The 11,959-nt window shown below is 48.6% G+C and overlaps 1 protein-coding gene across 1 annotated transcript; it reads right to left on the bottom strand.

Annotated features, from left to right (window-relative positions):
* Window positions 1-204: 204 nt before the first annotated feature.
* On the bottom strand, window positions 205-8,733 carry PMVK (phosphomevalonate kinase). Its single transcript, XM_080915452.1, has 5 exons — window positions 8,441-8,733; window positions 6,181-6,244; window positions 3,937-4,089; window positions 1,536-1,665; window positions 205-679 (listed from the first exon to the last, which is right to left on the bottom strand). Exons 1-5 carry the CDS (start codon window positions 8,533-8,535, stop codon window positions 540-542), a joined length of 582 nt encoding a protein of 193 aa, XP_080771578.1. The 5' UTR covers window positions 8,536-8,733; the 3' UTR covers window positions 205-539.
* Between the last annotated feature and the right edge of the window lie 3,226 nt (window positions 8,734-11,959).

Raw genomic sequence — 11,959 nt, 5'->3', positions numbered from 1 at the left:
ATATCGAAACAGGATTTCTCTGTGTAGTCTTGGCTGTCTTCAGTCTCACTCTGTAGATCAGGCTGTCCCCAGACTCAGAGATCTGCCTGCCTCTGCCTTCCGGGCACTAGGATTAGAGGCAGGCACCACTACGGCCTAGTTCTGCCCCCAGTTTTTCTAAGATATCAGGGAAATAACCAGTCTCCAGCTCTAATCTGTGTTCCAATGAAGTTTATTAGGATTCTGGGGCTGAGGGCTTACACAGGGAAGTAACACCACCACAGCTGTGCAGGCCTGTCCCACCATGGGCGTGACAAAACTAATGCACCTGCCTTTGCCCTGTAAGTGCCCCAAAGAGGCAGAGCACCCTCTCCAGGGAAGACACACACGCCAGGGGTTTCTTTATCTGCCCACTCCCCACGAGCATCCTCCCCACACCTCTGGAAATTTAAAGCCATACCGTCTGTCAATTTTCTGACCTCAGCCAGGACTGGGGACCCACATCTGGCAGAAGCAGGGTTCCCCCAGGTTATCAGTCTCTGCTCACCCCTTAAGCCTTATCACGAAAGTTTGGCATGAATAAATTCCAGCAGGTTCTCCAACTGATCCTCCAGGAACTCCTCATCCCCATGGTTCTCAATGACCCAGTCAAAGCTCCCAAAGTTGTCCAGGCCACATTCTGACTCAGCATCGTCCACCCCTGAGAGGAAGAACAGGAGTCAGGCCCCAGCCCTCCAGATAGCAGGCATCCACCCTGTGCCTCTCCTCTGAGAACTCTGTGAGGAAGGCGTGGCCTCCCACCACAGGCAGCCCCTGAAGAAATCACTCTGCTCTGGCCATCGCCTACAGAGAGAAGACTGGATCAACCACAACTGCAGACAACCCAAATGGTGTCACACTGTTAGGCAAGGCTGGCATATGCTGGCCTGAAGCCTGCTGGGAGGATGAGTCCTTAGGGCTGGAAGCAGGTTAGCCTCGTGGCTCCTCCCACTCTTCATGGCCTTGAGAAAGAAACCAGACCTTTCCGGGCCAAGGCCCTCATTATGGGAAGAACAGCATCCCCATGGTAGTTGTAAAGCAAGAGTCTGTAAGAGGGAGAATATAAAGCCCCAGACACAGGCGAGCCTGCCAGAGCACCCAAGAGGTACGCTGTTAGCTTTCACACTCTGACTGTATCCAAGAAACAGTGACCTGGGGCAGAAAAGAGACCAGAGATTCACAACTGTCTGCAAAGCAGGTCCTGGGCTGGTACCACTGAGGCACCTGGAAAACTTCCTGTCTGGCTCCATGGTTTATCCAGGGTTTGTTTGGCTTGTTCACCAACCACTGTCAGTCCCCAATAAGGGCCACAAGAATTGGGCCTAGCCAGAGAAGTCCACTGGCCTTAACAAGACGGCCAGAGAAGACACCCTATGAACTTGTCCTTCTTTCAGCCCGTTCCTCAGGCCTTAGGTTCCCCTTCCCAGCCTCTCACTCACTCTCTCTGGGCCTGGAGCACAGGGTCAGCTGAGCTGTGAGCTGAGCCATGGGGGGATAAATGCTATCTGCCGCCTTACCCGGTGTGAACACCCAGCCCCTCTGCTGTCGACTCTGCTCTGAGGCTACCACTCGGACCGTCTGTGTCGAAGCCCCGTAGGCCTCCTGAAACCACTGGATGTCAGACACCCTCCGTGTGTCACTCACCAGCTGCAAAGAAGAGACACAAACAGGTGAGTGACCATTAGGACAAAGTGCTAATAGGGAAGGAAGGCTGGCAAGGGGGGAGGGGTGGGCGCTACAGAAGCCAGTGCAATGGTGCGGCTCACTGAAGGAGCACCTCAGAGCACTACCCCCTGCCAGGCAGCGGGAGCACTGCAGGCACTGAGGATGGTGTCCTAAGCAAAATACACCTTTCCCTGCCTGCCCCTGACACTGAAACATACAATAGAGCAGGAGATGCAATAGGAGGCATGTAGCAGCTTTTCCAACAACCTGGGACCGTCAGCCCAGACAAGGCTGAAACATAGTTCCTCAGCTCCTCATCTCTCCAATTCCTGTGTCTGCTCAGAATAAAATCCTTGTCCTTCTGCCCCAGAACCAAGTCCCCACCCAGTCAACTCCTAGTGGCTCTATCCTTAAACTCCATGGAAAATTCTCAAGTCTCTCACGGCTTTGAGGCCAGCCTGTCACTGGTGGGTCACACTAGGCCTCTCTGCCTCAGCTCTTACCTGCCTGCACTCCAGCAACCAGAGCAGGCCTGCGGAATCCTTTGTTTTGAAACAAAGTATCACTATGTAGCCCTGGCTGGCCTCAAACTTGTCACTTAGCGAAAGCTAACCTTCAACTCCTTTCTTTGCTTCCTAAGTGTTAGAATTATGTGCACCACATTTATAATGCCAGATATGGGAGTGATGCATCCATGTGTGTGTGTGTGTGTGTGTAGTCAGTTTTCACTTTCCTCCACCTGTGTCCTGGAAATCAAACTCAGGCCTTCAAGCATGACAGCAGATGCATTTTTCCACCAAGACACATCACCAGCCCCCACCTGGCTTTTTTATATATTGAGCCATCTCCTGTCAAAGAACCTCAACCCTACTTCTTCTAAGAACTATGTCCAGATACTCAAACATGCTCCACCATTGGCCTATACCCTATTCATTAATTAAATTGGCCTCTTAATTCCTAAACCATGTCTTTCCTCTTCTCAGAACTTCTCAGTGACTTCTAGACTCTTCCAAAGTCTTACAAGCTTTGCCCGCCACCGCCATTAGGCAACAACAATGCTTCTCAAACATAACAGGAATGGGGCCCTCTCCAGCCTTCACATTCTGGTCCCTCTTTCTAGAAAGTTCCTTCCCTAACTACCTGTTCAGCTCACTCTCTCATGCTCCAACCTCGCCTTAAGAATAAGGCCTTCTTAAGCCTTAAAACGCAGTCCTTAGACAGCAGGCCTTAAGGAGCAGCTCTTCCCTGGCCTGCCCACACCTCCACCTTTCTAGTTCACCCGGCCTGGCACAGCCTACTCTTACTTAGAATATGTCTCCCCAGCTCCTAACTACAATGGAAGTTCCTTGAAGGTAAACTCTTCATTCCATTTTGTACCAACACAACCTAGAAAGGTGCTTGGCAAAAGGAGATGCTCAGAATTTACCACAGGGATAAGGAAGGCCCTGCGTAGGGAGCTGCCGGCTAGTTAAGACTTGGGGAGAGGGAAGCAGGAGAAACAGGCGCTCAAGGTCATCCTTACCACCCAGAGGCTCAAGGTTAGCCTGGGTTACATGAGACCCTGTCTTAGGAGAAAGAAAGGAAAGAAAAGACAATGGTGTATATCAAGGAAGGCTTCCCCATGGAGGTGACATGTGGGCGAAACTGTTGGAGTAAATCAGGTAAAAAGGTCAGGAAAGGGCAGCTGGTCAGGAAAAAGACTCACAAAGGTGTGATCTGCCAGGTGTGGTGGTACATACATTTCATTCCAGCATTTGGGAGGCAGAGGCAGGGGGATCTCTGTGAGTCTGGGTCCTCGTCTACAAATTTGGTGGCCTGGGCTGCATAGTAAAACATTGTCAAAAAAAAAAAGAAAGAAAGAAAGAAAGAAAGGAAGGAAGGAAGGAAGGAAGGAAGGAAGGAAGGCAGGCAGGCTGGAAGAACAGAAGGCAGCAAGAAGGGAAAGAAGCAAAGGCACAGAAGCTAGTGGCTAAAGCTCTGTCAGGATGCAGAGGAATTCGGGAGCCCCAGCGTTCACATCAAAGCCTGGACTTCCGATTGTAAGAGTGCGGGAAGCGCAGGAAGATTTTACATGTGCCAGTGGTGCATGGCTTACTTTTTAAAAGCCACTGTCTCCTGTATACAGACAGCTCGAAGAGGCAAGAGACATCAGAAGAGGATTTCTGAGATCCTAGCAGCATGGGCAGAAGGTGGCAGTGAAGAGGGGAGGTGACCACGGGGGTGAGCTGGGAAGCCAAGGCAGAGCCCCCTTACCCAGATAGGCTGGGACACGCCTTCCACAATCTTCCGGCAGAAGAAGCCTGGGTCAGCCTGACGCTTCTCCTCCCCCCAACAGATCATGTCCCTCCGGTAGGTCTCCTTGTAAGTGCTTGCATCCAGAAGTCTCTGGAAGTCCAAGCCGTGTTCCTATAACACACAGACCACCTATGACACAGCCCTTCCTAAAACGGGAAGAACCAGCCCTGCCTGGCACCTCCCCGCACAGTCACTAGCCAGCTTGGAGAGTGACAAAAGCCACAAGGAGGAGAGCCCTACAGAGGGAGTGCCTCAAAGCTGGGAGGTCTTAGATAATTCCAAAATTGTTCGACATGTGTGGTGTCATTTTTTTCTCTTCTGAGAGTTTCATCCTCCCAATTATTTCTGGCTTAAAATAATCCTGAAGTTAGTTTGCAAGCCATAGGCACAGCCTTAGCCTACTGCATTCCAATTAGAAATCTTGTGTCCTTCTGGCATCTTTTGTCCCCACCAAAAAAATCCCCGGAAAGAAATGCCCCCCTTGCTCTCCTTCCCCACACCCAGGGTCCTGGCACTTGGCTGAAATAGCATTGCTTCATTTGGCTTTGGACATTCCTAGGACCTTGTACAACCAGGGGAACCCTTAGACTGGAGGGATTACCCTGACCCCCAGGCAGCTGCTTCTCGACCTTCCCTCCCCTTCTTCAGGGACAATGACAATAAAGGCTCTACCCAGAAGGATCCAGAATAGAAAAAGGCATTCACAAAAACATAACCCTTAGCCAGCTGGTGGCTCACACCTTTAAACTCAGCACTCAGGAGGCCGAAGCAAGTGAATCCCTGTGAGTTTGAGGCCAGCCTGGTCTACAAAGAGAGTTCCAGGCTAGCCAGAGATACATAGAAACACCCTGTTTCAAAATAATAATAATAGTAAAAGAACAAGCAAAATTCAAACGAGATGCATTTGTTTACAATAAGAATCTCTTCTCCCCTCCTCCTCTTCCTGTAGCAATGTTCACTGCAGTTCCCATGGTATCTTTTCCAGCAGTGCAGAAACTCACATCTGGAACATCCTTCACAGCTGAAACAGTATTCAAGGGGGCAAGCACCATACACACACACACACACACACACACACACACCTAAAGAAGAGCTGAATATAGGACCAAATATAATTTTTTTCAGACAGGGTCTCACACCATAACCCTGACTGATCTGGACTCTTTGTAGATCAGGTTCAAATTCACAGAGATCTAACTGCCTCTGCCTTCCAAGTGCTGATATGAAATGTATGCACCCCCCATGTATGAGTCTAATTCTCAGTCATTAGTGTGGTTTGTCCCATCAAATCTCCTGTTTAACCTTGCCCCAGATATGGTGGTACTGGGATATGCCTCTGAATGCTTGTGGCTCTCAGGGAGGACTAATGAGTTCCCATTTCTGTGGGACTGGATTGGTCACCCTGAAATTGGTAGCTATATAAGGACCCAGGCCTCTCCCCTCAGTCCTCTTACCATGTGATCTTTCTTTTGTCCACTGTCCTTCCACCATAAGCTCCTTGCCAGAAGCTAAGAGGATGCCAACACCATGTTCTTGGACCCTCACAACTGTGAGTTATACATCTCTTTTCTGTACAAAGTACCCAGTCTCAGATGCTGTATTATATCAAAGCCAAACTGACTAAGACATCTGCACACTGCGCTGTGTCCAGCTTTCTGCCTATCTAACCATGTGGCTTGACGATTCGTGTGGCGAAATTTCTTTAGGGGAAATGGTATGTACCTGTGTGCCTGCATCCGTTTGGAGGTCAGCAACCCCAGGCCAAGCTGGCAGGCAAGCAAGCCACAGAGATCTGCCGTCTCTGCCTCCCTAGTGCTGAGATTACAGGTGTGCAGCGCCATGCCTGGCTTTTTATGTAAGTATTCAGGATAGAACTCAGGTCATGGCAAGCATTTTATCAACTGCACCATCTTCCCAGGCCCTGAGAATTCCAGCGTTGCATCAGGTCAGCTGGGTGGCAGAATATGGCAGTGTGCCATGGTTCGAGAAAGGGGGTATAGTACAGTATAGTATAGATCCTTATGAGTTACTAGGTTCAAGCACGTACAGCCCTTCCTGGACCCCTTCCTTTTCTTCATTTGTCCTTAAGATAAGGCCTCATAGACTATCTATGTGTCTCTCGAGCCAATGACTCAAGCAGAAACCATGTCTCCAAGAGCAGGCTCCTCCCAGCACCCCCAGATACCACAAGCCACCACCTACCCGGGCATACTGCTCCTTGAGTGGACCAGAGAGCCGCAGAACAGCACAGATGTTACCTCCAAGTCTGTGGGACAAGGGATGAGAACCCAGTTAACCCTGTGCTGCCAACAGTGTCCAGGAGAGACGGCCAGCGCCTCTGTTGCTCATTTCTACCATAGGAATTTCTACTCTCCGCCTCCCCTTCCCTGATCCTCTTTGTTCATTTCTGAAGTAATGTCACCTGCCCTATAGTCACATAGGATTACTGAAAAGTCAAAGGAGTAGGAAGGATCCCTGAACTCACGGGCAGAACGTATTAATAAATAAGTGTCATAGGAAACTCCAGGCCTGCTGATATTCTGGTTGCATCAGGTTTCTGCTGGGGCTCCAAATTCATTCTCTCAGGACCACAGAGTCCTTGGTATACACTGACCTGGTCACCACAACATTAATAATTTGCCCTTTGAGTTAGTCGGTGTCCTCAGAACAATTTCCTGTGTGCTATACTTGGATCCAAGCAATACCAATGTAAGGGTCACAGTTTCCACCTGACACTGAGATGCTCAGGGGTGTATTTAAATACCTCGTGGTGAAACAGGTGCCTCCCACTCCGCTTTTAAAAACATTTCCGGGGGGCGGGGGGAGGAAATCAGAGGACAAATGTAAAAGGTCAGTTTCCTACTTCCATTGCATGAGCTCTGAATCAGGCTTGACAGCAAGTGCTTTCACCTGCTGAGCCCCCTCACTAGCCCACGATTCTTGTTCCAGATGAAGAAAACAAGAGTGAGTGAAGTTAACTCAAAAGTAACATTGTGAGTAGGGAAAACAGTAAATTAAAATAGCCAACATTGTATTCCCAGCCAATCACTCTGATTCCTGTGCTGGCTCCTCTAATTCTTCCAAACCATCCCATGGGATGTCTGTGGCAGATCATACACTAAGCCCTGAGCCAGGTCATGAACTTCCAGCATCTAACCTCAACGTCTAGGCTTCTAGATGTTCTTCAGCCTATGTGTGGAGCTATGGGCGGGTAAAATTTAGACATTGATGGTGGTTATTTAGTGATAACCTCTGCCCAGGACTCCCCCGAACCTCTTAGAAGGACTGTGGTACCTAACACTTGGTGGCTTTACCACACTGGCCTTGGAGAGGAGCCCCGCTGTTCTTTCTCCCCCTCCTGAGCTTCCCTAGTCAAAGTCCCCAGGGAATAAAAAAACAAAAATGTTTCCTAAGATATCTTATCACTTAAGAAAAATAGAAGGCTAGGGGAAAGGCAAGCCTCGTAAGCCTGACTTTAGTTCAACCCCTAGAACCCATATTTTTCAAAGCTGGAGGTGGGAGAGGCGTCGTGGTCTTTAACCCCAGCACTTGCTGTTCTTACAGACCAAGGCTCCATTCCTGGCACCCACATGAAGGCTCACAACCATCTGTCACTCCAGTTCTGGGACTCACATGCCCTCTCCTGGTTTCCAAGAACACCTGCACACAGCAAGACACAAGCCATACTGATAACATAAAGGTAACCAGAAAGGAAGGACGAATGAGTGAAAGGGATTACTTGGAGGCAGACTAAGCTGAATGTAAATCCTCAATTTGCTACTTTATAACAAACCTAGCAAATTTTAACATTTTAATACTCAAAAATTCACCATTTTGTCCATTCTGGCCTTGGACTCCTAGGTGTATGAGTTTTCCCTACTGCTGGACCACACACACACACAGACAGACAGACAGACAGACACACACACACACACAAACACCAGGTTTTGGCTCCTAAGGGCCCTTGCTTCTGCATCTGTGACATGAAAATGCTAATCCCACTATTTGATTAGGAAGCTATGTGGGTTAAATGAGATGCTATTAGATGCACAACCCCTGGTAGAGTATTCTATAAAATCCCTGCTATTGCCGGGTCTTCTGGGTAGATTCTCTTTGGAACACACACACTCAGGACGTGGTCTTGAAAAATTCCTTACAGACACTTTAGTCTCCTTATCGACAGCAGTGACCTCCTACCACAATCATGAACCAGGAATGGCACGTCGAAGGTGCCTGGCTAGTAATAGTAATTCATGTTTCTTGATGACAGAGCTACATCTTCATAGTTCTGCTGAAGCAGTCCCCTGGTTCTTTGAGGGGGACATGTGCAGATTGCTGTTTGACTGGCCGTGAGGATCTACCTTCTCCTGCCCTGAGTCACCCTGTCCCTCCTTGTCCTCGGCGAGCCCCCTCCATCACTTGCGGTAGCGCCCTTCCTCGGCTTCCCTGCACCCGCGGACACCTGCTCTGCAGCCTCTCGGTCACGAAGTCCTTCCCGGATTTTCGCTTCCCGCTAAACAGCAGCACCAGACGCGGGGAGGCTCCGAGAGGGGCCATGGGGCCACCAAGCTTCACCAGGCCTACAGCTGACACTTCGGACCCCTGAAATCCAGCCGAGCACGAAGTGGACCCGCCCCGTCGGAGCAGCAGGGAGGAGGGATCCGCCCCTTCTCCACACTACACAGCCCAACTCGAAACCAGCACGCAGAAAAAGGGCGCAGAAACCGGAAGGGAAAGGGCCTTGCAGCCTGTTAACTAAGAAGTTCCCCCCGCGGCACGAACTTAGAACAGTCCACGCCCGCCCATGTGTGACGTCATGGCCCCGCCTTCTCGGCTGACACGCCGATCCGAGAGGGACGCCGCGTGGAAAGACTGGCCTCTCGTTCCCTTTTACTCAACCATGCAAACATAAAGATAAAGAAAAATAGTAACGTGTAAGGCATTTTCAAATCTGACTTTTAATGTGTACGTTATAATTCATGCTCTGAAGCTAGTATGTGTTTACCTGCACTAAAAATAGCTCTTGCCAAAGAAGTAAGGAGACAATGACATGATAGGGTGTGTTTCTTGACGTCACAGCGAGGGAGGGGCTTATTGAACAGTAAGCCGTTTCTCTGGTTTTGTAACTGCTGAGGCCACCAGCCAGAACTAAGTGATCTCTTCTTCAGCCACATCCTCCTTTCCAAAGCTTTTCAGAATCCAGAGAACATCAGTGACATTAGCAGCTTAGGTTAAGAAAGAACTCTGACGCCACTCTGAACAAGATTACCCAACTTCCTTCAGAGACCAACATTCAGCCACAAGTTGTAACTCCAGTTCTGGGGAACTTAAAGTCCGCCCTTAGCCTCTGGGGATTGTATGCACGAGGTACACAGGCATATGGGCAAAACGCATAAAATAAATCATTTTAAAATAAAGAGTGATCGGATACAGAAAGAACAGACTCCGGTGGATCACAGGAACTGCACACATGGCTGAGGGTACCCCTCCGTTGGTAGAGTGCTTGCCTAAGCCTGTAGGAAGCCCTAGGCATGATGGCCCGCACTAACAAGACGGATTGCGTGGCAATGCCAGCATTGAAGGTGGAAGTAGGACAAGTTAGTTCCAGGCCAGCCTGTGCCAAAAAATAAAATAAAATAATAAGGCAAAGAGAAGGAAGTGAGAGGCAGGGTAGACAGAAAAAAACGTGACCTTACAACAAGATACTTTGTAAACTTTAAAGTGTTCACTCACAGCTGGCTGTGTACTTGTTTTGAGCACTGTGGTTTCACAGTGTGTAAGTCAGCCCATCTCCAATCACCATTTCTCTGGGTCCCACGGGAAGCTGGCTCTGCTCAGGCCAGCAAAGCCTACTTAGGAGAAAGTCACTTCTGGCCTCCTGCTCACTAAGTCCTCATTCAAAAGAAATGAACGCTTCTGCGCTTCCACACAGAATTCTGAACTTGCCTCACATAACTCACCCCTCCCTCCAGCCCACCCTGGAATCAAGTTTTCCAGGAATTCTAGTCCCAGTCACAAAACTTCCGAATTTGCCTAAGCCAGGCAGTGGTGGTACACAACCTTGATCCCAGCACTCGGGGGTCAGAGGCAGGCAGACCATGAGTTCAAAGCCACATGGTGATTCCCAGCATTCTGTAACTCCAGTTGCAGGGAATGTGACAACCTCTTCTGGTCTCCACAGGCACTGTATGTATATGGTGCACAGACAGACATGTGGGCAAAACACACATAACAAAACATAACGAAGAGGCTGAGAGACTCGTGTCAAGGTCTAGACCTCTAAAGGATGAGACCAGCTCTGTTTGGTTCCAAAACTAGATGTTTTCCAGTCCAGGGCATGGACATTTCCAGTCCTGGACATGCCTGCCCAGCCTTCAAAGCCAGGCCCCGCCTCTTCCCTCTGCAGCTTCCTCCAAAGCTGCAATCCCATGCTCGAAAGCCTATCAAGTACTACAAAGGAAGGGCCAGGCAGGTGGAGTTGGGTAGTGTCCCAAATGAATGATGGAGAAATGAAGGAATGAATGGGTGCTCCATGGGGGACACTAGGAGGATAGGACTTCCTCCTCCCTCCCCCAAGGTTAGAGGGGACCTCTATGGATGGCTATTACCCGAGAGTAGGCCTACAGAATCCCAAACCCAATTGCTCAAGGTCCTGGGGCAGCTCCTTGAGGCCCCTCCTTCCCTGCCTCCCTGTCCTGAGCAAGTCCCCGCCCACCTTCAGCCTGACCTGCTGCTGCCACCCTGTGGTCACAACCACACTTCTCTGCAAAGAGCTATCGGTAAGGAACAAGAACCAGGAGGAGCCTGGCCTGTAAGTGTATAGCTCCTCCAGACCTTAATTCAGAGCCTAAACTCTGTGTGTGTGTGTGTGTATGTATGTGTGTGTATTTGTGTGTATGTGTGTGTATGTATGTGTATGTTTGTGTGTTTATTTGTGTGTATGTGTGTGTATATATGTGTGTGTATGTATGTGTGTGTATTTGTGTGTATGTGTGTGTATGTATGTGTGTGTTTGTGTGTTTATTTGTGTGTATGTGTGTGTATATATGTGTGTGTATGTATGTGTGTGTTTGTGTATGTGTGTGTTTATTTGTGTATATGTGTGTATATGTGTGTATATATGTGTTTGTGTGTGTTTGTGTGTTTATTTGTGTGTATGTGTGTATGTGTGTATATATGTGTGTGTATGTATGTGTGTGTTTGTGTGTGTATGTGTGTTTATGCGTGTGTATGTGTGTGTATATATATGTGTGTGTATATGTGTGTATGTGTGTGTGTATATATATGTGTGTGTGTATGTATGTGTGTGTATATGTGTGTGTATGTATGTGTGTGTATGCGTGTGTATGTGTGTATATATATGTGTGTGTGTATGTATGTATGTGTATGTGTGTTTATGCGTGTGTATGTGTGTGTGTATATATGTGTGTGTGTATATGTGTGTGTGTATGTATGTGTGTATATGTGTGTGTATATGTGTGTGTATATGTGTGTGTGTGTTTGTGTGTGTATATGTGTGTGTATGTATGTGTGTATGTATGTGTGTGTATAATATATGTGTGTGTATATGTGTGTGTATGTATGTGTGTGTATGTATGTGTGTGTATATGTGTGTGTATGTATGTGTGTATGTATGTGTGTGTATATGTGTGTGTATGTATGTGTGTGTATGTATGTGTGTGTATATGTGTGTATGTATGTGTGTATGTATGTTGAAAGACCTCCGAAGGGAGACCCTCACTCAAATCTCAGGAGAGGCGCGCACCCAGCGAGGCACCGAGACCAGACTTGCTGCAATCGCATGAGGAAGTTTATTGAAAGTGAAAGAGTGAGATCTCAGGCCAGCATGCTGGGGTCGAGACTCATACACCACGCAGGGGTAGAGGAGTTCGACCCCGGCCTGAACTTGTAACAGGCTTATAAAGGCAAAAATTACAAAGGAGGGGGAGGACAGGTGGAATGAGGAAATTCAAAGGGGAAG

Source organism: Micromys minutus (genome assembly GCF_963924665.1).
Source record: "Micromys minutus genome assembly, chromosome: 4".
NCBI lineage: Eukaryota > Metazoa > Chordata > Mammalia > Rodentia > Muridae > Micromys > Micromys minutus.
This window is presented reverse-complemented; position numbering and strand designations above follow the sequence as displayed.

Excerpts from the sequence above, each read along its gene's own strand:
- PMVK (XM_080915452.1), bottom strand. The coding sequence starts at position 8,535 with ATGGCCCCTCTCGGAGCCTCCCCGCGTCTGGTGCTGCTGTTTAGCGGG. Across the intron at positions 6,245-8,440 it reads ACCGAGAGGCTGCAGAGCAG|ACTTGGAGGTAACATCTGTG; the intron begins GTGTCCGCGGGT and ends CTTGTCCCACAG. Across the intron at positions 680-1,535 it reads GGGCTGGGTGTTCACACCGG|GGGTGGACGATGCTGAGTCA; the intron begins GTAAGGCGGCAG and ends TCTTCCTCTCAG.